The sequence below is a fragment of the Henckelia pumila genome, chromosome 1 (assembly GCF_033568475.1).
Source record: "Henckelia pumila isolate YLH828 chromosome 1, ASM3356847v2, whole genome shotgun sequence".
Lineage (NCBI taxonomy): Eukaryota > Viridiplantae > Streptophyta > Magnoliopsida > Lamiales > Gesneriaceae > Henckelia > Henckelia pumila.
In genome coordinates, this window is record NC_133120.1 from 113493462 (window position 1) to 113520890 (window position 27429).

Genomic DNA, 27429 nt, shown 5'->3' on the forward strand with positions numbered 1-27429 from the left:
AAACCAAGCCTAAGCAAAAAATTATATATTTAAACAATTCAAAAAATTAATAGCATAATAACTGATAGAACTTAATACTCACCATCAATCCAACTGTGCAACCATCCAAGTAAAGTTTGCTTCCTTGATTATCTAATTCTCGGTAAAGAAACCGAAACGCAGCATCTCCCCAAGCAAACTTGAAAAATATGCTCAGATCATCCATATAAGGAAAAATAAAACCAGAAGTAATATAATTACCGGTAGAGAATATTGCACAATTGAATACAAACAAAATAAACATCCGAACAAAATCATCAATGTCAGCTTCGACATTACTACTCGCAAGTGAAACAAGCTTCTTTTTTATAACAATCCTATGAGTGTTGCTTATTTTTCTTTCGAAGTGTCGAGACAGGAACCTTGATTCAAGCTTGAGGTCCAAATCAACTTGTTGATCTCTCTGATGCAAACCAAGTATGATGGAGAAGTCTCTTGACGTGAAAGGAATGAAAATATCACCACCAACAATGAAAGAGCACGAAGGGCTATCAAATCTTTTAAAGAAATAGTCTACTCTGCCACTACTCTCATGAAGAACTGGCATGTCTATCCATTTACCAACTAGAGTATCCTTTATCCTACTGAGTTGTTTGTTCCCTACAATCGGCTTCAACTCTTCCATGATTTTTTTACAATAAGCAGGGGAACATCGTGTAAATATTACCTTTCCACTATTCATCAACTCAACATCATCATTTATTTCCTCTTCATCGCCCATTTCTAATATTTAAAAATTTGTACAAAATATTATCATTATCAAATCAAATAATAAAATATGGAATGGTCAAAGAACAACCCAATCATATTTGTGAACAATTTACAATATATTTCCAAAAACTGGTCATTTGTCGAATTAGCTATATAAAACTATCCAATATAAATTCACAACCACAAAACCGTCAAATTTCATAACAAAATGTCATTCATTGACAACGATTGATGTTCTAAACCAAAATATACTTTAACAAACATCTTCAAGAACAAAACCCTAACAATTGGGGATAAAATATATATCATGAAGAACTGTTACAAATAAATACGAAATTCATAATAATCATTCCAATTTTTTGACTAAAATATAAATCAAAACATAACAAATTATGTAAAAAATAAAAGTACCAACACATTTGACAACAAAACCCTAAAAAATTGGGACAAAACGAAACTAGAAAAGATTTTAAAAATTAAATGAGACCAAAATTATTCATCAAAACGCTAAAATTGTGGATTACTCGCGAAAAATAATATATTGTGGTCGATTTCAATAATATAATACATGTTTAACTTGTTTCTGATTTCTTCTTCTTCATCATCATATTCGGCGATTTTTTTTCCTTCCTCACTTTACCAGTGTCTAAACCTGACTTCTCTTTCGAATGTTTGTCTCTACTCGTCATCGGTGCCATCATCAAGACTAAGAAGATTGTCGCTAAAGATCAGTGCTTTCTGTCGTCGAAGAAGAATCGGTTGATGAAGGAGGAAAATAAACGTCTGTCTCTGATAATATTAAGTATTTTAAAAATGAAAAAAGTACATGTGGGGTTATCAAAGAAATTGAGGGTAGTTTGGTCAATTGATCATAAATAGAGAGCTCAAACATATTGCATGCATTTGTCAAAAAGCTAGAACACATAAACTCTTACACAAAAACTAAAAAACATATGAGTCTCCCTTGGGATTTATCGAGAGTTTTCCCTTACAACATAGTAGGGTAACTCATTAAAAGAAAATATTCAATCACATAACATTTGATTTAAAAAAAAAAAAAAAAAAAAAAAAAAAAAAAAAAAGCCTAGTAGGCAGTCTACTTCAATCAAATGGATAAATATCATAATATTAAGCAAAATATTCTTGCTATAAATTAAACATCAATCTTCCTAAACCCTTTTTGGATCTGTAATTGTATTTGTATCTTCACCCCTGCTGTGTCCTGTAACTGTGTTTGCCTTGGCCGGGCCGAGATTCACATTTTCGATTTCTGGCGTTCGAGGACATAGTACAATGGCGGAGCAACAGAATCAACGCTACTCGCAATTCAAAGGCCAGCCGCGGCTCCCCAAATTCGCCATTCCTTCTCACTATGATCTCAGACTCAAGCCCGACCTCATCGCCTGCAAATTCGCCGGCGCCGTCAAAATCACCGTCGATGTCGTTTCCGACACCAAGTTCCTGGTCCTCAACTCTGCCGAGCTATCCATCAATCCTAAATCCGTTATCTTTGCTGCGAATGATAAGGTACCCTTGGTGTTGTCGTCATCCAATCGGCGCGTTTGCGCCCGCCCTCGATAGTGGCATAACTTGTATGCGTATTTTTTTTTGCGTTTGACTAGGTCGTGGAATCGGTGGGAGTGGAGCTATGTGCGGAGGATGAGATAGCGGTTGTGGAGTTCAAGGAGAGTTTGCCGATTGGGGTCGGGTTTTTGAGCATGGAATTCGATGGGACACTGAATGATAGGATGAAAGGATTTTATAGAAGGTTGGTTATTTTCTCTGTGATGCAGTTGTGCGTACTTCTGCATGCACGTGGGTTTTTCTACTTTAGTCATCTTCATTCTAATATTGCCTTGAAAATAAGGGAAATTGTAACTCTATGTCTGTTGTAGATACAAATATGATAAAATGCACGTTGGAAAAGTTCTGCGGAATTACTTGAGTTAAGGATCGAATGGACTGAACGGGAAAGTTTTGTTACTGTGTTTATGCTAAAGTATGAAAATGATAATTATGATTTTGTTTGTTGGGGAACTCACCTTGCTGATTTTCCCCCCAATTCTAGCGAGTGCAAAATGAGAAAAGGTGTCTCTCGAACCCTCACACATTCTTCCTGTACACACCACACCCTATCTTTGTAGATGCTAAGGGAAATGAAAAACTTACTTCTTGAATTGATTGCTCAATTTTCTGCTTTTCTGTGAGGTGAACCTTTTATTAACTATTCTTCTGTGCTTTTATGGTTCTTAATTGATTTAATGCCCTTATCAGTACCTATGAACATAATGGTGAGAAGAAAAATATGGCTGTTACACAGTTTGAACCAGCTGATGCAAGGAGGTGCTTTCCATGTTGGGATGAGCCAGCTTGTAAGGTACTCCAATTATTTTCGCAAAGTATACCATATGAATTCTTTGCAGTAAATATTAGTTATTTAGTTTTTATTAGTTGAAGACCCCAATGTGATCGCTTAGTTATATAATTTGTTGATATGGAGTTAAGTTCTATATACCCCCTGAATGAGTTTTTCACATATATATTTCAGAAATATGTGAGTTAAAAGAAGTAAGAACCAGAAATTGCCCGCCTATCACTTGTCGGTCCTAATGGTCATCTTAGGTTTTTCCAGTATACTAGTTTGTTTGTACATGGACCAAGATAAGTCTTATTTATGCAGTTTCATTATCTAACCTGGACATAGTTTCCATAAATCTAGTAGTGTGTAACTTGTTTAGTTAGTGCATTATGGGTTGTACTTTGTCCTGAAATATAATGTAAATGCCGCATCATTTATTAGGTTGCAGACATTACTAAATCTAACTAACCTCGTTTTTAATTCAAATAATTGTTCTCGAGTGCTTAAAAAGTGACCCATATCCTTGATTTGCTTCATATCTGCAATTTAGGCCACTTTCAAGATAACATTGGAAGTTCCTTCAGAACTAGTTGCTCTTTCAAATATGCCTGTTGTTGAAGAAAAAGTGAATGGAGATCTCAAGACAGTGTATTATCAAGAATCACCAATCATGTCAACTTACCTGGTGGCAGTTGTTGTTGGCCTGTTTGATTATGTTGAAGATCATACACCTGATGGTGCAATTGCTACTTTACTCTATCTCGTGTCTGTACTATCTCATGAATCTTACTTCATATTTTTTATTATCTAATTCCATGTTTCTTAGGAATTCTTGTGAGGGTATACTGCCAGGTTGGCAAAGCCAGTCAAGGAAAATTTGCCCTGGATGTTGCTGTTAAAACACTTGGCCTTTATAAAGAGTATGCTGTGAATTTCTATAGTTTCATCATCTGCAACACTTTGAATTGTGCAAATTATATTATTATCATACCTATAATTTGAGTTATTAAATATTAGTTAATTCTTATGCTATGCTTTCTTAGGGGATCATATTACTGATTTTACATCGATCCTTTGCTGAATTAAAAATACCCCAGGTATTTTGAGGTGCCATATTCATTACCCAAATTGGACATGATTGCAATTCCTGATTTTGCTGCTGGGGCTATGGAGAACTATGGTCTAGTGACATACCGAGAAACAGCATTGCTTTATGATGATAAGCATTCTGCCGCGGCGAATAAACAGAGGGTGAATTAATGCTTGTTATCAATTAAGTTTCTATATATTTCTTTGATAACTCCATATGCAAGAAATATTTTATGATCATTGAGTCTCATATTCTTAGTGCGTAAATAATCATCTTATTCTTTATTTAGGTTGCGATTGTTGTTGCTCATGAACTAGCACACCAGTGGTTTGGTAATCTTGTGACAATGGAATGGTGGACTCATTTATGGTTGAATGAGGGATTTGCTACATGGGTATCTATTTAATTCAAGTTTTAAGTGCTCGTGTCTAGGCCATGGGGTCATTTACAATTTGTATGTGTTTGGCCTTTTTGATTATCAGGTTAGTTATTTAGCTGCTGATAGCTTGTTTCCAGAGTGGCAAGTTTGGACTCAGTTTCTTGAACAGAGTACAGAGGGCCTTCGACTAGATGGGCTTGCAGAATCTCATCCCATCGAGGTACATGGCAATTGTTGGGTTTCATTGTGCTTCCTACAATTTTGATTTGGTGGTTCGAAATGGTTTACTGTCATTAAGTAAAGTGAAGCAGTTTATTTTTGTACTTAGTTGTTAAGATGTATCTTGGAATTTCAATTGAGTCGAATCTCTCTTCCCAGGTGGACATTAATCATGCTGGTGAAATTGATGAGATTTTTGATGCAATCAGTTACAGGAAGGGTGCGTCTGTCATTCGGATGCTACAAAGCTACCTTGGGCCTGAATGTTTTCAGGTTCATTATTTGGTTTTAAAATTTCTTTCATTTCTTATTTAAAAGCTTTCTTTCCAGTATTTTTAATTTCACCCAGTTTTAAAGTTGCAGCCGGTTAAATTGGTATATGAAGTGTATTTAGCTCTAAATTTGTTAGAATTATGAAGTTATCCACAGTAAAAAATATATATAATTAGAAGTATTCTCCTCGTCATCATATTTGGCCTGGTAAACAGTATATGGGTTGCATAAAATTTTGTTCACCTGACGTATAAATCCAAAAATGCTCGACTATGTAAATGTTTGTTAAAGTTATCCAGGTTGTGCAGGAATGTTAAATTTTTTTCTTCGAAATTGTTCATAATAAAGTTGGTGTTGATTCTTGTTATTCTTCTAGAGGGCACTTGCATCCTACATCAAAAGATATGCTTGCTCAAATGCAAAGACGGAAGATTTATGGTCAGTTCTTCAGGAAGAATCTGGTGAACCTGTGAACAAGCTCATGAACTCTTGGACAAAGCAGAAAGGTTATCCTGTTGTTTCAGTGAAATTGAGAGACCACATTTTGGTGTTTGAGCAGGTTATCCAATGGCACACTTGTATTATCGATTTTGAAGGAGATTGCTTTGTTTCCTTATTACAGAACAACTTTTTGTATGAATATTAAATAATTCGTGGAAGATCTAACTGCTTGTCTCATTTATCAACAGTCACAATTTTTGCTCAGTGGTTCTCATGGTGATGGTCAATGGATTGTTCCAATAACACTCTGCTGTGGCTCTTACGATACCCGCAAAAGTTTCTTGCTGCAAACCAAAAATGATACTCTTGATGTGAAGGAACTTTTTAGTGGCACATCTGGTAGGCCTTGGATTAAGATTAATGTGGATCAGACTAGTTTCTTTCGGGTGAAGTATGATGATGACTTATCAGCCATGCTAAGGGCTGCAATAGAAAGGAAGTCTTTGTCAACCAGTGATAAATATGGTAGTTTTGATTTTCTGTTGTTTCTCATCTTGCTTGACAGTAGAGGGACTTTTAACTTAAGTGTTTCTATTGAGCAGGAATATTGGATGACTATTACGCATTGTCCATGGCATGCCAGCAGTCCCTGACCTCTTTGCTGTCTTTGATGACTGCTTATCGTGAAGAGCATGATTACACCGTCCTATCCAACTTGATCGGTGTAAAGTTCTCAATTTAAAGTTGTGATTTTCTTTCAAATATTGGCTTTTCTCGTAATCAATTTCCTCAACAGTTTACACGACATTTTTGTGCTGCAGATTGCTTCCAAAGTTGGAAGAATTGTGGCTGATGCTGCTCCTGAATTGCTGGATGACCTCAAATTATTTTTCATCAACCTTTTCCAGTATTCTGCAGAGTATGTTCATCATGATTTTCCATCATTTGCTTCAAAACCTCTGTTATATTCACTTGTTCTTGCATGCCTTTTTCGATTCATCTTTTGTTCTGTAAATGGATACCTCAAACATCCCATGCCTGGCTTCTGTTTGGATTTGAATGACAATTAGTTCGAGTTGCACAAGTCATCATTCTACCCTTATGATTTCATTTTCATGATTCCTGAAAGGACCTCAAGAGGTGCTGCCATGTTCCAGTTAATCAAGACCTTTAATAACCAATAGTTCACAAAGCTCTTATCTATTGATGATGTCTGGAAGAACATAATTACTTGCCGACAAACCAAAATGTTATTTTATCAGGCCGAACGTCGAAACACTTTGTTAATGTAATATACTAATAACTATTTTTTAGGGCTATAGAGCTGGCGTGCTTGTTGATCCCTTAAGGCATAATAGTCACATTGTTTACATTTTTCCGCATGGTTCTGTTTTGTTCCGACTTAAACATATGCCAATTGTGATTCTATTTTTGGTCTTTTTTTTTTAATCAGGAGGCTTGGTTGGGATCCTAAACAAGGAGAAAGCCACCTTGATGCCATGTTACGAGGGGAGCTCTTGACCGCATTGGCTGTTTTTGGGCATGACGCAACACTAGATGAAGGAAACAAACTCTTTCACTTGTTTTTGGAAGACAGAAATACACATATTCTTCCTCCTGATTTGAGAAGGGTGAGTTGTTGGATTGGCTGCAATGGATATCTATGAATGTTCACTATTTGCTAACAGCTCTCCCGTTTGCCAGGCAGTATATGTTGCTGTAATGCAGAAAGTGAGTAAATCAAACAGATCTGGGTATGAATCTCTTCTAAGAGTCTATAGAGAGACCGACCTCAGCCAGGAGAAGACACGGATTTTAGGTTCAACATCACTATTTGGTGTACCTTTTATTATGAACAACTTTTGCAGCTCCTATAAAAAGCTATTTTATTCCCACAGGTTCATTGGCTTCCTGCCGGGATCCTGAAATTATTCAAGAATTTCTGAATTTTTTGTTTTCTCCTGAGGTACTGTTGATATGTTTGAGCTAATTTTTAAAGTTTTTTATTTGTGACACACTTATTTTTCATATTCTCTTCTTATTCCTCTTACATATGCAGGTAAGGAGTCAAGATGCTGTTTTTGGACTCTCAGTTAGCAAGGATGCTCGTGAAACAGCTTGGAATTGGTTGCAAGTAAGTCTTGGCAGTTGCTGTCTGTTGATGTATTTGCTTATGAATGTGACAAAGACAATTAAAAACATTGATTTTGTTTTTGGTCTGTGATGAAGATCGTTACTTAATTAGGTGCTCCATTTTCTTTTCCGTAGTGGCCTAACCTAAACCCGTGCTTGAGAGAGCACAACTTGATGACAGTCATAAAACATATCTAATGAGTTCATGGTATTGTAAAGAAAAACTTTCCGTGCCAATTTTATTACTTTTGTTGTTGATGACTTGGCGTACAGCACAATTGGGATCAGATTTGTAAAACTTATGGTGCTGGATTCCTTATAACTCGCTTCATCAGTGCAATAGTATCACCGGTTTGTCTCTTCTCCTGTGTACTCCAGTTTGTCTCTGCTTTTGGTATTTTTGAAGATTCTGGTGGTCCGCACATGACATTTTGCATTATTTGTTATGCATCAGTTCTCTTCTTATGAGAAGGCCGAAGAAGTAGAACAATTTTTTGCAAGCCGAATGAAACCTTACATTGCCAGGACGTTAAAGCAGAGCATCGAAAGGGTTCACATCAACGCCGTGTGGGTCAGAAGCATTCAATCTGAGAAACATCTTGCTGAAGCTGTGAGAGAGCTAGCATATAGGAAGTACTGAGAGCTAGCATACAGGAAGCACTAGACGCAACTTTTTTCAACTGTTTAGCTTGTTCACGTTCTTGTTTTTTGCTGTGAAAACTTGCTACAAAACCTAAAGCAATAAAATTTACTGACACGCCAGTTACTATTTAATGAAACGCCAATTTATTCCCCATCTTAAGAATTTGGTGCCATCCTTTTTTATCGTTGCTGGTTTGTGTTGATTGAGATTTTATTAGTACTCGATTTTAGCATGATTTGCATAAACCAATCCATATTCCATACAGAATTTAGCTCGATATTTTGGCTCGACCCGATTGACATGTAATTGGCTCGTCAGGAAAAATTAAAATTCAGACATGTACCAACATTTGCATGTTTCATATCAGGCATTTCATTCATTTGGACGATCATCACGTTGAAGAATAAAATGAAGGGAAATACCTCTAAATAGGATACCGATTATATTTATTCCAAGGGACTCCATTTCCTATTTCAAATAGCTCGATTTACATTAAGATTTCCATTCTAGTTAAGCTACACCCCTTGAATAAAACAGATGGGCTTTGAACCAAACGAAAAATCATATATTCTAAGATGAGAAATTTGGCAGAAATTCTTTATTCTAGGTTCGGTTCTTGATCTTTCTCTGAGCTTTCATGTCTATGACAACTACAGTAATGTTATCCTTACTGCCCTTCTGAAGTGCACGCTTCGATAGGTACTCCGCTGCTGCCTGAGCAGCAGGGTCGATTCCTTCACCCCTTTCTGTTGGAAGTGTGGCACCGTTGTTTTTATGCCATGTAAGTATATTTTTACGAGCTATTTCACAAGCTTCCTCATTTGTCATCACATCCCACAAACCATCGCTTGCCAGAATGAGGCAGTCGTCTTCTCTAGCTCGAGGAACAAACATCACTTCAGGATTTGGAATAATCCAAGGTTTCAGGTATCTGTCGCCTGCAACACCCAAGAAGACGATGAACATTTGAAACTAAACAGTGCACATATTTCTGGTTTTTCCCAATGAAGCTGATGAATCAGTTCGATTCGGGCAAATAAATGGTTCAACCCCAAGTCAAGTCACACTCAAATTCACAACGGTTCATTCCTAGTGTTGAACCGGTTACCAAAAATTCGAGATTGAGCTAAAAAAATCTGAAAATATGGCTGTTTGGTTCAACTCCATGGCTTAAGGGGCGGATTATATGATACACAACTTTATGTTAGAAATCAAAATGCAAATGAATGAAAACGATCAATGCCAAGGACATACCAATAGACCTAGACATCGCGAGCACCCCAAAGACACGATGTCCATTCCACTGTATCACCTTGCCTCCAGCTGCCTCTATTCTTGCATATTCATCTTCCCGGTTCGGCTAACACAGAGAAGAGAGTATTATCAGAATCACATTGGTTAGATATTTCCCCTTACATAGACCAAAATGACATACTTTATGATCCACAGAGAGTGCCATAGGTTCTTTGCCACGATAGAGCACAGCCCTTGAATCCCCACAGTTGGCCACAATTATATGTGATGAACAAACTACGGCAACAACAGCAGTTGAGCCAACAGTTTCGGGAACAACAGGGTTAAGCGTGGCTTTTCCTCCGACCTCATCATCAACCTTGATAAAACATTTAGAAAATGCTGTCCGCCACTGCTCTTCACAACCGTGCTTGCTAATTCCTTCATTCAGATCCATCTTGATAGCTTCCAGCTCCTCAGCCAAAGCAGAATGGAGGCGATCTCGACAGTAATTTGCCACCTGAAGATATAATTAATAGTTCTACATATCAAGCACAAGTGTTTTCAAGTTTGAAAGTACTCATCGAAATGAGAAAAGAAACATACATGCGAGCCTCCATGGCCATCATAGACTCCAAAGAAATGACCCGTCAAATGACTGAAACGTGAATTCACCCCATGAATCAATTGATCACCAGAAAGCATTTGAATTGGAATTTCAAGAAACCGAGGTACTGTTGCCACTGCATCTTCCATTTCAGGTCTCCTACCGCACATGGATTCAAATCCCCAGAGAGGCACATAGTCGACCTCAAAAATACTCCGACCAGATCTTCCACGTGGTCCTTTATCCAACTGGACAGGAACCATAGATGATTTTGAGGCTCCACCATCTACAGCCTCTTCCCCGTTCCCAACTTTCACAGGCAGAGAGTCACCTAAATTTGTGCAAATGAGTGGATGTCCTGTATCTCTGGTAGTGGAAACAAGATCAGCATCACATGTGCTCTTCTCGGCCTCTAAAAAATTCGCCCCAATTTCAAAACTAGTCTCAAATCCTAACAAATCATCACCACATAAACTACTAGCATCACTCACCACAGAGAGTGAACAAGAGTTGTCAAGAATAGGGTAACCGTCCAATGATGAGGAACCGTCCTCTTCACTTTCATGGACTGTAACATTGGTTGGCAGCCACAGGCTTTCATCCTCAGAAGTTAAAGCCATGGCAGAAGAAGCCCCACTTCTATTCTCTTCTAATCCCAACAGTGCTGTAAAACTAACTTCACTACCTGAATCAGCAAAACTTGAATCCTCGTTATCAATGTTCCCAGTAGTATCAGAACGAGGAAACAAGCTGGTAGAGTCTTCCATTAACTCAACCCTCGTAGTATCCATACAACTTTTCACCCTCAGGTTTTCAAATATCAAATTTCCTAATTTAAAAGGCACTTCCACCGCCTGGTACATCTCCTTTATCGCTATCACAATCTAAATTGCTAAAGTTACCCAGCCGCCGTCCATCTAAAACTACAAGACCTGTCATAGTTAAACTAATTCATCACCTTTAGACAATATCAAGAAAAATCTGGAAGAACCAAACCTAATCCCATGCCTCCAAATTCACCGTTGAATTGGCACCCACTTAAAAAATCCTTAAAATGGAAATGAATTATCTTGCCCGGCATCCAGATATAGAAACCAAGAAGCACCCTCGGAAAGAAGTCACCGCATACACAGAAAGATTTTATTAGTGTGAACCTTGTATCAACTCCTTATTATCTGCAGGAAGAACTACGCTCTTGGAATCAAAATCAAGAAAAAAAAAACCACCTGCATTCAATCAAATAACTCGAAATAAAAATTCAAGAATCGAGACTAACAAATAGAGCTAGTCCTTTATCCATCCATATAAAAAGGAAACACGAGACCAAAAAGAAAAAAAGGATGGACGACAAAAAGGGATCGTGTAAAAGAACCTAGGAAATACAAGTTCAAGAATCACAAGGAATTCCTGAAAAGAAAAAAAGGCAACTTTTTTCATCCATTTAAAAGTTTGAGTATCCTGGATCTGAGGCAACCCATGTCAACCCTTCTTCAAATCTTGAGCTTATTTTTTTAGTCCAACTCTCTCTTTCAACCAATATGATTAATTTAACTACAATAATCAGACACCATCAAGATATTATTTAATATTTATACAATGAAAAAGAGTGAAAACTAAAGAAGCTGCAAATAATACAACCAATAAAGAAAAATAAAACTTCTTACTACTCGTTTGCTTTCAAGAAACTCAAGTATCCACCGTCCTTTCATTTTCTTGAACATCTGCAGAAAACAGAGGAGAAAAATACAACAAAATCAAGAACCCAAGAAGCCGGGTGAGCTAAAAAGCGTTGAAAATGAATTTATGCTTTGGATTGTGCTTTTTATAGTGTCTTTTTTAAGCCTCTGGGCTCTGAGGACTTGGAAGAGCATCCCTTTTAGTGGGGACTGGACAGTGGGAAAGAGTGCAATCAATCAATTTGATTAAAAATACATTGAACACAGTAAACTGATAGTATTTGATTATTGATGATCCAATTCGACGATGCAGTGTGAAAGATAGAGATTAATATTTTATTCTGATAAATTAAAAAATTTAATAAAAAAACAGAGGAAAATTTGGACAGGTGTCTACTCGAGGTGGGCATATTAATTTATCACCACTCGTTCAACCTTTTCCCAATCTCCAATAGTAAAATTCTGCTCAAAGTTTTTTTTTTTTTTTTTTTTTTTTTAGGAATGTTCAAAGTTTTCATTTGAACCTTTATTTCCAAAAAAAATTTTGATTCGTTTACACGAGACTTTCCCATTTATTTATTTAGTTTTCGTGAAATTCGTTATTGATAAGTCTCGATTTATTCAAAACATTATTCTTATGCTAAAAATATTATTTCTCAAAAAATAGGATTTAGATTTGGAATCCATGAAATTGAAATTCTATTTTGATGTTTTGTCCAAAATTTAAAATATATTTGGAATTTGGATTAGAAAATTAAAATAAATATTATTTATATTAAAAAAAATTCATTTGTTATTTCAAATTTCTTTTTTATTAATAACATTTAAATAACTACTCATATAAATTTTATCAAGAACAAAAGACTGTTTTGAACATGTAAAAATATTTTTTATTAAATGGTTTTTTTTAAAAAAAAAATGAGAAAAAAAATAAAGTCTATCAATATGAAATTAAAGTAAAGTTACCAATTTTGATAAATTAGGTTTTAATGTTAAAATTTATTTTTTAAAAAGATAAAGAAGTAATTTATATAATTTTTAGATATACAAATATTGTTATTTGATTTTCACAAAATTTTATATATAATATATCATGTGTTTTGATAATATATATATATATATATATATATATATATATATATATATATTGATAAATAAAACTTTTATAGAAAACTTAAAAAAATTAAGAGTAAGTTATATAAATTCAGCATTAAAAATAATTTTATTATTTTTAAAACCCAAATATCATAAAATCTCATGAAATCAAATAAAGTTGGATCAATTAAATTTTTTTGATGATTTAACAAACTAAGTCAAAAACTGATTAAGTCAAACCGGTAATTCTAAGTCAACTGAACTAAGTGACTAAGTTCATTACTAAGGGTGTTTAATAGAGTTTAAAAGCTCATTCAAATAATTTATAAGTTGTTTTAGAACTTTTAAATTCTGAAATTATTTTGATAATTTTTTTTAAAACACTTTATAACCTATCAAAATAAGTTGTTTTCTAAAAAAAATAAAAATTGAGTACCCCCACGTTTTTTTTTAAGATCTTACTTGAATCTCTTTTTAAAGACCAAATTGTATTTATATATTCTATAATTTTCAAATATACCCTAAACCAATATATAAATTGTTTAATAGCTAATTAATATTATTATTAAAATGATATTTATTTATTATTATTCTTTATAAAATTTATTGAAATTAAAATAATTATGATTATGACTGATATTTCTATTTTTAAAAAATAATGATTAATCATCGTAAATAATCATTGTTATATTATAAAATATTTGCGTTTATAAATAAAAATTAATTATTAATTATTATACTGATTATAACTATAATTATATAAATAAATAAATATTATTGATATTACTGTATTAATATTATCGTAATTACTATTACCATTTTACTATTATAATAAAATTTTATTATTATAATATATAATAATTAATTATAATAATTATTCTTATAATTATATTAATAAAAATTACTATTATATTACTCAAAATATAAAAATAGTCTATATATTGTATGTACATGTTAACAAATTGTTGTTAATATTATCATGCTCTTTTGGTAATTATCACGGTTAAAAAATCACATAATACCAAATGCATTAACAGTTTTAACCAAATACTTTAACAGCTTAATTTTAAAATAATAAGCTCATAAAACAGCTTATAAAATCTATGAGCTTATAAGCTATTTTGTATAAATTTAGCCAAATTTAATGAATGAATTATTCATTATCCAACCAATACTCACTAAGCTGAGCTGGAATTTGGATAAACTTTTCCATACAAATAGTCACTGAATGCCTTTAGTGTACAACTATAAAAAAGGATGATGATGTTGAATAAAATAAAATTAAAAACTACTATATTTGAACCGAATACAATTTGATTTATTGACCGTTAATGTAAATAGAAGATGATATTAGTCGGGCTAAGTTTTTTGCGTTCTTCACGTAATTTCAAATATTCAACCTTTCAAGAGTTCAATTGATAAAAGTATTATAGCACACCTTTAATATTTGAAATCTAATCACTGAGTATCGTATTTGTGCTTAAGATTCAAGTGTAGAAATACTCATCAATTGAAAGTAAGAAAACTGCTCAATAGTTGTAAAGCATACTAGGAGTTTTAGTTAGACAATATTAAGTCCTATTAAATTGGGTCCTTACACGGTGTTGTAATTGTCAAAGTCTTCCGGTGAAAATCATTTCCACAAGGAAAAAAAGGTGACGTATGAGTTGTTCAAGCCTCCGATCCGAATATCCCGAAACAGATTTGTGTCGTTTAATTTTTCAGCAAGTATAACGTCTCAGATTCGACGACTACCCTCACTGTATCAAGACGCGTCTTTCCAACGTGCTTATAGCATCACTTATATACACACTGAGAAACTTTCTAGGGGGTCGCTTATCATATTCTTGACATGGTTAGTACATATCAAATCTTTTGTATCTCTCATTTTAGTGTGAGATCAGTTCATTAATGTCACATTTTGCTCATTCATTGGTGGTGTTTCCATCTTTCAAGTATATTAACCACCTATATTATGGACCATGTACCACCCTATGCCGTTTGGATTCGGGTGTCACAACAAGCCTTTTTTAATTACCTTGTTCTTGTGTTAAACAAAATCAGTCAGTGTAGTGGCCCTGCATGGAATCACCTATTAACTGGCAACTAATAGCATGCATTAAACTTAATACAGCAAAATACATAACAGAGTAAAAACGTGTGGAAACATAATCCATAATTTATATATCAGCTTAGTAAAACAAATTCAGGCTTAAATCTGTAGTGATACAACCAAATCGAAGAACTTATCGTAAACAGTCTAAAACATGAATACAGCTAAAACAAATCCTGCTGTAAAAAATCTCCTGAAAAGCTCCGGCTCCCTAGTCCTGCCTCGAACTACCGGCTCCGTCCATCCTGCGACCTGCCCCGTGGAGTAGGGTATCCAATATAACAACTAGGACGTGAGCGCTAACGCCCAGTACATAGACATGAGTAAACATATGTATATAATGCATGCAACATGATGACTGGTAAAGGGTCATCCGAAAAGTCATGCTCAGTACCGGCGCCACATGAGTATTGCCACCGCGCGGATCAACCTCTGGGTGCAACCACACTCGTCTAGTACACCAGAGTAGTCAGATATAAATGCCCCCGCCGTCGCGGTACTCTCAGTGACAGACTATCGAGTATAGAGCTGAGCGGCTCTATAGTCAGGTATAACAAGGTATAGGCTCAACGTGTATATGCACATGACATATGAATATGGAAAACGGTAAATCATATATCATGCCATATAATAATGCCAAATAAATGCAACATATAAACATGTATACTCGCTGGCAATCTCAGTCAATGTGTACGTACCTCTAGGCTAGTTCAAGTATAGTAGATCTTAGGTTCCAAGCCTATATTCAAAAGTTCATCGTATCACTACACAAGTTCTATAAGCCTTAACTAAGCTAATAAATACTCCCAAAACTTAAATAGATTCCCGGACCATACCTTCGTCCGTAGATAGCCCTTTGGAGTCGCTAGTCCCGGATGACTATAACCACAACTTGGTTATTCCAGAACTTCTATTATAACCGATAGGGCTCTCAAGTGTATAACTCACACTATATAACTGAAGAAGGAAACTCGGGAATTCGTATTTGAAAATGAACTCCGGAGACCCCTATTTATAGCAAAAATTCCCGGCCAAGATCGGAAGCTCCGTTCGGGATCGGAAGCTCCGATCTCCGCATGTGCGACACTTGTCAAGATCTGAAGCTGAGTCATCGGTGCACGTCATCGGAAGCTCCGATCGTCGATCGGAAGCTCTGATCGCCATCGGACGTTCCGATCCTGGATCGGACGTTCCGATCTCTACCAGAAGCTCCGATCGTGCGTTGGATGTTCCGATCTCTTAATCACTTGTCCTTGATTACCATGTAATTACTTAAAATGAGGTGCGGGTTACTACATTCTCCTCACCTTTAGATATTTCGTCCGCGAAATAAAATCTAAAACATTAATCATAATGAAACACCAAACTTATGTCTTATTACAACTACTGTAATTACATCTGATACATGATAATAAAAAATACAAAGCAAACAACTCAGGATATTCCGCTTGCATATGACTCTCAGTTTCTCAAGTTGCTTCTTCAACGCCTCGGCGCTGCCACTGTACCATCACAAGTGGTATAGTCTTGTTCCGAAAAACTTTCTTCTTCCTGTTTAGGATACGGAGTGGTCGTTCATCAAATGACAGATATGGCTTTAGCTGAACATCATTATATTGAATTACATGTGATTCATCAGCTATGTACTGTCGAAGCAACGACACATGAAAAACATTATGTATACTGGAAAGAGATGGCGGTAACGCCAAACGATAAGCAACATCTCCAATCTTCTCCAGTATCTGGAAAGGCCCAATGAAACGAGGTGACAACTTGCCTTTCATACCGAATCTCATCACCTTCTTGAAAGGTGATACTCGAAGGAACACATATTCACCAGGCTCGAACTGCAGTGGCCTGCGGTGTATATTAGCATAGCTGGCTTGCCGATCTTGAGCAACTTTGATCCTATTCTTGATCAAATCTACCTTGTCTACAATCTGCTGCACCAACTCAGGACCCTCGACTTGTCGTTCCCCAACTTCATCCCAGAATAACGGAGTACGACACCGTCGACCGTACAATGCCTCGAAAGGTGTCATATCAATACTACGATGATAACTGTTATTGTAGGCAAATTCGATCAAAGGTAATTGATCCTGCCAAGATAAGCCAAAATCCATGACAGAAGAACGTAGCATATCCTCCAGCGTACGAATAGTGCGCTCTGACTTCCCATCAGTCTCCGGATGATATGCAGTGCTCAAACTCAGAGTGATACCCAACGCCTGCTGAAAACTACCCCAAAAACGTGAGGTAAATCGCGGGTCTCTATCACTAACTATGCTCACTACAATTCCATGTAATCGCACTATATCCTGGATATATAAGCGTGCCATGCAATCATAAGAATACTCCCGGTTGTAAGGAATGAAATGTGCTGATTTCGTCAAACGGTCAACGACAACCCAGATAGCATCACACTATCGTGAAGTCATAGGCAAGTGGGTGACAAAATCCATAGTCACGTGCTCCCACTTCCATTCAGGAATCTCAAGATTTTGAAGTAATCCACCTGGTCGTCGGTGTTCAGACTTGACCTGTTGACAAACCAAACATCTAGAAACAAATTGATATACACTCCGCTTCATCCCTTTCCACCAGAATCTAGTTCGCAAGTCCTTATACATTTTCATACTTCCAGGATGAATAGATAATCGACTCCTGTGAGCTTGAGAAAGAATATTGTTCCTGAGCTCCGCAACATTAGGTACAACCACTCGATTCGATAGGCACAATAAACCATCTACCTGAAAATGGAATCCAGATGTATGAACCCCATTGGCTAGACGTGCCAAACGCTGAGTCTTAACATCAGATATCTGAGCATCTCTAATCCGAGAATACAATGCTGGCTCAGATAGGATAGTATAAAAATGAATCTCATTCCTCCCTTTCTTGTTCTTGAGCGTAAAACTCAATGAACAGTACTCTTGAATCATATGAGATACTTCACTAGTCTGAAGTGCAGAAAGTCTCACCTGCCAACTCAAGGCATCAGAAGTAAGATTAGCAGAACCTGGATGATATTTGATTTCACAATCATAATCTTTCAAGAGATCCATCCAGCGTCTCTGTCGCATATTCAACTCCGCCTGAGTGAATAAATATTTCAGACTCTTGTGATCCGTGAATATCTCAAATTTCTCGCCATAAAGATAATGCCTCCAGATCTTGAGTGCAAATATAATGGCGGCTAACTCGAGATCATGTACTGGATAATTATTCTCATGTGTCTTCAAATGTCGAGAAGCATAGGCAATAACATGTCTATGTTGTGTCAGAACACATCCTAACCCCTGACCAGAGGCATCAGTATAGACAACATAACCTCCTGATCCAGAAGGTAGAGCTAGCACAGGTGCAGTAGTAAGACGTCTACGCAGCTCGTGAAATGACTCCTCACAATCCGAGGACCATATGAAGGTAACATCTTTCCAAGTAAGCTGAGTCAAAGGCCTGGCCAACTATGAAAAATTCTCGATAAACCGACGGTAATATCCAGCTAGACCCAAGAAACTACGAATCTCAGCAACCGTCATCGGACGAGACCAGTTCAACACTGCCTCTATCTTACTTGGATCAACAGATATCCCTTCACTAGAAATTACATGACCGAGAAACACCACTTGATCAAGCCAAAATTCACACTTGCTCATTTTCGCATACAACTGCTTATCTCGCAACGTCTGCAAAACAATCCTTAGATGTTGTGCATGCTCATTCTTGTCATGAGAATAGACAAGAATATCATCAATGAAGACGATGACAAATCTATCCAGATATTCTCGAAATACCTGATTCATCAGATTCATAAAGACTGCTGGTGCATTCGTCAAACCGAATGGCATCACCAGAAATTCATAGTGCCCATATCTGGTCCTGAAAGCAGTCGTAGAAATATCTGAGTCTCATACCCGCATCTGGTGGTATCCAAATCTCAGATCTATCTTCGAGTAAACAGAAGTACCCTGTAATTGATCGAACAGATCATCAATTTGTGGCAAAGGATACTTATTCTTGATGGTGACACGATTCAGCTGCCTGTAATCAATACATAATCGCATCGATCCATCCTTCTTCTTGACAAACAAAACAGGTGCTCCCCATGGAGAAACACTCGGACGAATATATCCCTTATCAAGCAGATCCTGTAACTGCTGTTTCAATTCTCTCATCTCTGACGGTGCCAGACGATAAGGTGCTCGGGATATAGGTGTAGTTCCTGGTACTAGATCAATACCAAATTCAACCTCTCGAACCGGAGGAAAACCATGAATCTCATTAGGGAATACATCAGGAAACTCACTGACTATCGGTAGCTGATAAATACCCGGACTACTCGTGGACATATCAACTGCATATATGAGGTAGCCCTCCCCACCTGACTCCAAGACATGACATGCCTTCAGAGCCAAAACAAGTGGCATCGGAGGTCGCGCACCCTCACCATAAAAGTACCAGCTATCACCCTCAACAGGATGAAACTGTACCAGACGTTGATAACAATCCACAGTAGCGTGATACAAAGTCAGCATATCTATTCCCAAAATACAATCAAAATCTGTCATCGCTAATATCATCAAATTAGCCGATAACACATTACCCACCCTCAAACTCTAGAAGGCAACTCATCACTAGACGCTTAGTTACTACCTCCTGCTCCAGCGGAGTAGATACAACTAAATCCATATCTAATGATACATAAGATAATCTATGTCTTTTAACAAAGCGACTAGAAATAAAGTAATGCGATGCTCCAGTATCAATTAAGACAAGTGCAAGAATACCACATAACAAAAAGTTACCTGCCAACATGCGATCGCTTCCCTCAGTAGCCTGCTCCTGAGACAGAGCAAACACCTACCCTTGAGTCTGGGGACGATAACCTGAAGAACTCTGTGGTGCTGGCTGCTGACGTGGAAAAGTAGAAGCCTGAGATCCAACCTGGGATCCCGATCCACTAGCAGAACCCATGCGCTGAGGACAATCTCTCCGCAGATGTCCCTGCTGACAACAAATATAACAAGCACCAGTAACTCTCCGACATGAAGCTGCAGGATGCTTCCCACCACAGTAGCTACAAAACTCCTTCTTCTTCTTCCCAAAGCGGAATGTACCTCGTGAACCACGAGAACCAGACGAAGTAGTAGGAGTAGAAGAAGACGTAGGTACAGATTGCACAACAGATTGAGCTCTAGGCTCAAAAGATCCACTAGGCTGTCCTGGCATCATCAACTGTGCCCGCCTGTTGCTGGTCTCCACAAGATGGCAACGGTTCACCAAAGTCTCATAAGATGTCGGATCATCACAGACGACAACTTGTGAGTAGATATCTTGGTTCAAACCTTGCAGAAAGATATCATACTTTGATGCATCACTGTTACTGATATGAGGACTGAAAGGTAGCAGATCAAGAAATCGTTGCTGATATTGATCAATAGTCATTGATCCTTGCCTCAGAGTAAGCAACTCCATCGATCGTGCTTGGCGAACAGCCGGAGGAAAATACAGTTTCTGAAACTGCTGATAGAAATCTCCCCAAGTCACCTGTCCTCTCTCAGTACGTGCCTGAGCAGCCTTGGCATCCCACCAAAAACGTGCTCGATCCTCTAGAACGAATTCTAGAACCTCCAACTTCTGCTTCTCAGTGCACTTGAAAGCTCGAAATGTACTCTCAAGTTTAGACATCCAGCTTCTAGCTTGTTCAGGATTCTCGCCTCCCACCAATGGTTTCGGTCCTACTTGAATGAACTTATTGATAGTGTAATGACGTCTACCCTCATGAGGACGATGTCGATCATCCTGATGGTGATGGTGACGATGATGATGACCACCTCCCTGGCCAACACTACCGTGAATCTCGTCAGCCATATCCTGAAAAGAATTGCACATTAAAATCCCAAATGCGCAATAATTTACTTAAGACTAGAGTAAATCCCAAGTACTAATTTCCAAAATCTATGCATGCTCTGATACCAAAAATATAGTGACCCTGCATGGAATCACCTACTAACTGGCAACTAATAGCATGCATTAAACTTAATACAGCAAAATACATAACAGAGTAAAAACGTGCGGAAACATAATCCATAATTTATATATCAGCTTAGTAAAACAAATCCAGGCTTAAATCTGTAGTGATACAACCAAATCGAAGAACTTATCGTAAACAGTCTAAAACATGAATACAGCTAAAACAAATCCTGCTGTAAAAAATCTCCTGAAAAGCTCCGGCTCCATCCATCCTGCGACCTGCCCCATGGAGTAGGGTGTCCAAGATAACAACTAGGACGTGAGCGCTAACGCCCAGTACATAGACATGAGTAAACATATGTATATAATGCATGCAACATGATGACTGGTAAAGGGTCATCCGAAAAGCCATGCTCAGTACCGACGCCACATGAGTGCTGCCATCGCGCGGATCAACCTCTGGGCGCAACCACACTCGTCTAGTACACCAGAGTAGTCAGACATAAATGCCCCAGCCGTCGCGGTACTCTCAGTGACAGACTATCGAGTATAGAGCTGAGCGGCTCTATAGTCAGGTATAATAAGGTATAGGCTCAACGTGTATATGCACATGACATATGAATATGAAAAACGGTAAATCATATATCATGTCATATAATAATGCCAAATAAATGCAACATATAAACATGTATACTCGCTGGTAATCTCAGTCAATGTGTACGTACCTCTAGGCTAGTTCAAGTATAGTAGATCCTAGGTTCCAAGCCTATATTCAAAAGTTCATCGTATCACTACACAAGTTTTATAAGCCTTAACTAAGCTAATAAGTACTCCCAAAACTTAAATAGATTCCCGGACCATACCTTCGTCCGTAGATAGCCCTTTGGAGTCGCTAGTCCCGGATGACTATAACCACAACTTGGTTATTCCAGAACTTCTATTATAACCGATAGGGCCCTCAAGTGTATAACTCACACTATATAACTGAAAAAGGAAACTCGGGAATTCTTATTTGAAAATGAACTCCGGAGACCCCTATTTATAGCCAAAATTCCCAGCCAAGATCGGAAGCTCCGATCTCCGCATGTGCGACACTTGTCAAGATCTGAAGCTGAGTCATCGGTGCACGTCATCGGAAGCTCCGATCGCCATCGGACGTTCCGATCGTGGATCGGATGTTCCGATCTCTACCGGAAGCTCCGATCGTGCAACGGATGTTTCGATCTCTTAATCACTTGAAAATCCTTGATTACCATGTAATTACTTAAAATGAGGTGCGGGTTACTACAGTTAGGCTATTTTTCGCACAGAAATGATTTGTTAGTTAATTGATATTGACTCATCGAGATTAAAAATTCTAAGTGTTAACCCAATCAAAATAAAAAAATAGTGTGATTATTTATTCACTCATTTCTAAACTAATTATCACTCAATCTTAACAAATATCAATCCCGTTTTGTCAAATATTAAAATGATATTTGCAAATCCAAATCCAATCGAATTTCATCCAAATCCTTTGTGTCAAACACACGGTAAGTATATATAGCAGTGAAAAATAATACGTGATATTATCTTACAAGAAACCTACTAGTTTATTTTGGGATTTAAATTTCAAATCTTTTCTAAGAATCAAATTATTTTCTTTCATGATTCATTCATCTGGATGCAATGCTACAGATGGAGCTGTCAAACGGGCAAACACATGGCGGGATGGGTCGGCCCATTAAAAATCCACCATTTGGCGGGTCGATGGCGGGCTGGAAATCCTCAACCCAACCCAACCCAAGGTGGGTTGCAGGTTAGCCGGGCCGGCCCGCGGGTTGGATCACGACAAATAAAAAATATTATAATTAATTATAAATATAATTTCATAAATAAATATTAATAAAAACATATTAATAAAAAATTTAATTATTGATTTCATGTGTGTAAATTTTATATAAATTAATTAATACAAAAAAATCATAACTTTTATTAAAAAAACATATATAACAATAAAAATAAAAATAAATTATTAATTTTTCAGGCCCGCGGCGGGCCAACCCGCGCGGGTCTCGAGCCTAGGCGGGTTGGCCCATCTAGGCCCACCTTTTGTTGGGTTGAAAAAATTTCAACCCAACCCACTTAAATTATGTGGCGAGTCGGGCCAACCCTGCAGGCCTAACTCAAATTGACGGCTCTAGCTACAGACTTCCAGTAGTTAATCACATGCTTATAGAATTTTAAAATCACAAAATTTCCCAAAAATAAAAATAAAATCATTTGTATTTCTCAACCTTTCGATCTAATATATGGGTAAATGATTAAAAAATCCCTACCAACCCTCCAAACTTTATCTTAACTCCCTAACCACAATTTTCTTTATTTCAACTCCCTAGTGGTCCCCATTTTTGAATTAAATATTATTTAGTAAATAATCCTTTGTACGTGGCTTTGTTAAACCTATCGAACCAGTCCCGGCCATGCAAGACTATCGGTTACGCAAGGTTTCCAGCCGATATACTCTGGATTAGGGTCCAACATTCTTCCGTAAGATTAATTAAATTTAAATACCTTTTTGAACATAATGTCGTCGGGTCATACCAGCCAAGTTTTACAAAGTGCTCCTCACACTCCAACCACGCAGTCGCAACAGATGGTTTCTGCACAAGCTCCTTCAACGACACACAGCACAGCCTTAATTCATTTTTTACCTTAAGACGTATAGTATATAAATTTAATTATAAAATATGAGCATAGAAGAACGAGAGACTTAGGAAATTTATTCAGACATAATATTATTACATAAATCAACTCCTTTGAAGAGGAGAAGACAATTTGTTTAGCTACTCATAGTAGCCTTGTTCTTGAAATACATAAAAAGAAAACTTAGTACAAAGAGAGAGAAAAATTACAACAATTTATTTGTAAGAAAACTGAAGGGAATTATCGATATCTTCAGCTTCCTTGAACGCTTGTATTTATAGTTGAGTTTCCACTCGTTTTATCGAGAAACTTCAGGGAATCTTACAGTTGTCTTGTATTTCTTTATGCCATTATTGATCGCATCTTTTACTAGTGGAGGAGGCAGATGTCTTGTATTCTTTATGCCATTATTGATGGCATCTTTTACTAGCGGAGGAATCACATGTCTGCCACTTTATTTTGACTTTATTCTCCTCACATGTTTGTTTTATTGTTGTCGGGGCATCTTTTGCTTTTGAAGTAGGCCCCTGTGAAAACGTATCTTCAGTGGTCCTTGTCCACCTTTGCTTTTCTCGGAAAAATCCTTTCGATCCGTTCGGGGTCTAAAGGTTTTTCCAAATTCTGGCTCCTTCTGATTTGGGAATTTTGGGCAGATATTCTCTGACCATCGTCCAATATGAGTCATGTTACAAAATTTTTGGCGAGTTTCTTTACTTCCCGGCAGCTTGTTGTTCCACAAAAGATTTCTCTTCTTTTCAAAGAGTTCTTCCTCATAAACTGTAGTTTTCCCTGTCATTGTGTTTAACAGGAACGATCCATTCACAGAATTCTGATAAAATTTAAATGGAAACTTGACTTTGTCCATCTCAGTAAGACAGACCCAAATACCCCATGCCCTTCTGGTTGAGATCTCATTTTCCCCAGAGTGGACACTAAGGGTATTTCTTCAGTTTTAGGATCCTTGATAAATTTGTGACTATTTATATCAGGTCTTCTTAGCTTGATGAAATGAAAGGGTTCGTGTGATCCTTTCACTGTTGGTTCCGAAGCTGCACTGAAAAAGTATAACTCAAGCACATCTCCTCTGGACAAATGGTCGTTATTTGCCCATGTTTCTTGGACTGCTTCCTGAATCCATTTCGGTAACTGTGATATCTCCGGGAAGCTTGGTGACGTTTTATAAACTGAGGCCAAGGCTCCAAATTCATACCAGAGCTTTACATTCTTAGGATTGACATTATTTTTTAGCCAAACCCTTGGATATATCCCTGCCACATCAACCCTACAAGTGTTAGGATTAATTTCACTTCTTGTACTTAATTTCTCCCACCTTTATTGATAAACTTGAAATGGAGAAATAATAGTTGGGTTAGTATTGATCTTAGATTTGCCCTTGTCAGTATTGGGCCTAAGATTGATCTCTTCCTCTTTTACCCCAGAGGCGGAGGGTTGACTTGATGAGAAATCCTCATCAATTGTTGCTTCATCTAGATCATCAAAAGCTGATGATAGATTAGCACTTGTTTCTTGAGTTTTAGCTTCCTCAACATCTTGTTTCCCAATCGGTGATTGTATTTCTTGTTTTTGTAAAACCAATGGTTTTATCATATCTTGTTTATGAGAAACCAATGGTTTCTCTATAGCCTTCACAATTGGCCCTTGAATAGCAACCCATAGTTGTGTTTGAGCTTGCATACATCCTATAATTCGATTAGATAATTTGATCCGATCAGCTTGTTGTAACCTGCCGGCCATTTCAGCATTAATGGCTAACTGGTTGAACTCGGTTTGAAGCAACCTAAGGTGTTCCCTGAGATGCCTTTTCATTTTCATGATGGAATCCACGTCACTGCCTTCCATCTCTTGTTAAGAAATCTTCAAGAATATTTTCATGAGATTTAATAATAACAATATCAAAAATATAATTTTGACATAATGCTTGCCATCTTAATAACCTAGCTTTCTCAGGTTTAGATTCAATTTTATTTCTTAGGAAAGCTTTTACCTAGGTGTTATCAACCTTCAGAGTGAATTTTTTAGCAAGTAAAAATAATGGCCATTTTTCAAAAGCCATTTTAACTGCATAAAATTCCTTTTCGTTGATATGTCATCTGATGGCCTTTGATTCTAAAAAAAGACCGCTACAATATCTGCATGGTATTTCCCCATCTGGAGTGATTTTGGTAAGGACTGTTGCCCACCAATCGTTACTGGCATCCGTAAATAATATCAGATCATCTTCATCTAAGGGTATAGCCATTTTTGGAAGATTCTTACATATCTCTTTTAATTGGTTTACCCCTTTAGTATGGTCATCGGTCCATATAAACCTAGCATCCTTTTTTAACAAAGGACTGAACACCTTTCTATATATTGCTAGGTTGTTAATGAACATCCCTGCAAAATTAACTACTCCAAGAAAACTCTGGAGTTGTTTTACGTCTTTGAGTTTATCTGAAAAATTCTTTACCTTTTCCACAATATGTGGTTGCAGAATTATTGCAGTTTCATCAATCTCAATACCAAGGAATTCAATTTTCTTTGTTGCTATGACTGCTTTCTTTTCAGATAAGACCAGTCCTTCTTGTTTACAAATTTTAGAGAAAATCTCTAAGTGTTTAACGTGTTCGTCTATGTTTTTTGATGCTATCAGAATATCATCAATATAAACAAACATAAAGTTGAAATAATCTTTAAAAAGGTTATCCATCTTTCTTTGAAATATCTGGGGTGCATTAGCCAATCTCATAGGCATAACATCTCAAATATATTGTTCTTGTGGAGTAGAGAATGCTGTGAATTTCTTACTGCCTTCTTCCATTCGAATCTGGTAAAATCCAGACTTACAATCAAATTTTGAGAACACTCTAGCATTTCGTACACAGCTAATTAGGTGTTCTCTACTCGGTATGAAGTACCCATCAAACTCCAAGATTTTATTAATACTTTGGTAGTTAATAACTAGCCTGGGTTTCCCTCTTTTTATTTCACCATGATTTCTAACCAGAAAACCTGGGCTGCTATATGGTGAAACTCCTTCTTTGATTAAACCAAGGTTCAAAGGTTCCTTGATAATCATTCTCATATCCTTTTGATCTGTTATGTTCATCGGGATAGGATTATATCTGACGAATTCATACTCTTTGTCTTCCTTTAGAGTAAGACTGGCTTTGAGTTGATTTCTATCCCACCATGCCAAAGGATGCTCGTTGTAACTTTCTTTGAGTCTCTTTTTGACATCTTCAAGGGATACCTTATTTTTTAACTCTATATCTCTGTGATTTAGAGTTACCTTGAGAAGCTCCATATCCTCTGTTTGGAGTTCTTGTTCTGTTGTTATTTTCAACATGGTTTCTCCAAACCTTCTTGGATCTTTCATTTTTGGGTGAAAAAGTTATCCTTTATCACCACAACTGGCTGCGAAATATTATCGGCAATTGTCGATAAAAAGCAACCTTGAGTCTTTGAACGATAATTTTATGATCACAAATTGTAGTGAACATAAGTTTTCTTGACTCATTGTCTTGTGTGTACTTCTTCAACATTTGTAAGAAGTTATTTCCTAACATGTTTTATTCCTTTGCAAAGAATTAAAATTCTTCGAGAGAAATCTCGTCCAGAAATTTTTGGCAATTCTTCTTCACATTTTTCAGGGAAGACTCCTCTTTTTGCTGTACAAATTTCTGCTCCCGAGTCAATATAAGCTGCAAAGTACTCAGCCTTATATTGTTCATACATCCCTATCGGAATGTATATG

The 27429-nt window shown here is 36.9% G+C and overlaps 2 protein-coding genes across 2 annotated transcripts; one reads left to right on the forward strand and one right to left on the reverse strand.

Moving 5' to 3' along the window:
• The first annotated feature begins 1903 nt into the window (after positions 1-1903).
• Positions 1904-8438, forward strand: LOC140880962 (aminopeptidase M1). Its single transcript, XM_073285881.1, has 19 exons — positions 1904-2277; positions 2373-2518; positions 3025-3127; positions 3660-3846; positions 3936-4029; positions 4207-4360; positions 4489-4593; positions 4682-4798; positions 4957-5070; positions 5447-5629; positions 5760-6036; positions 6114-6235; positions 6333-6430; positions 6965-7142; positions 7216-7330; positions 7410-7477; positions 7571-7645; positions 7918-7995; positions 8099-8438. Exons 1-19 carry the CDS (start codon positions 2044-2046, stop codon positions 8282-8284), a joined length of 2634 nt encoding a protein of 877 aa, XP_073141982.1. The 5' UTR covers positions 1904-2043; the 3' UTR covers positions 8285-8438.
• Positions 8439-8694: 256 nt separating this feature from the next.
• LOC140881641 (protein phosphatase 2C 50-like) lies at positions 8695-12109 on the reverse strand. The gene is made up of 5 exons (XM_073287117.1): positions 11792-12109; positions 10127-11353; positions 9723-10040; positions 9542-9647; positions 8695-9225 (listed from the first exon to the last, which is right to left on the reverse strand). Exons 2-5 carry the CDS (start codon positions 10988-10990, stop codon positions 8891-8893), a joined length of 1623 nt encoding a protein of 540 aa, XP_073143218.1. The 5' UTR covers positions 10991-11353; positions 11792-12109; the 3' UTR covers positions 8695-8890.
• Between the last annotated feature and the right edge of the window lie 15320 nt (positions 12110-27429).

Excerpts from the sequence above, each read along its gene's own strand:
- LOC140880962 (XM_073285881.1), top strand. The coding sequence starts at position 2,044 with ATGGCGGAGCAACAGAATCAACGCTACTCGCAATTCAAAGGCCAGCCG. Across the intron at positions 4,030-4,206 it reads ACACTTGGCCTTTATAAAGA|GTATTTTGAGGTGCCATATT; the intron begins GTATGCTGTGAA and ends AAAATACCCCAG. Across the intron at positions 6,431-6,964 it reads CTTTTCCAGTATTCTGCAGA|GAGGCTTGGTTGGGATCCTA; the intron begins GTATGTTCATCA and ends TTTTTTAATCAG.
- LOC140881641 (XM_073287117.1), bottom strand. The coding sequence starts at position 10,990 with ATGTACCAGGCGGTGGAAGTGCCTTTTAAATTAGGAAATTTGATATTT. Across the intron at positions 10,041-10,126 it reads ATGGCCATGGAGGCTCGCAT|GTGGCAAATTACTGTCGAGA; the intron begins GTATGTTTCTTT and ends TTATATCTTCAG. Across the intron at positions 9,648-9,722 it reads CACTCTCTGTGGATCATAAA|CCGAACCGGGAAGATGAATA; the intron begins GTATGTCATTTT and ends TCTCTGTGTTAG.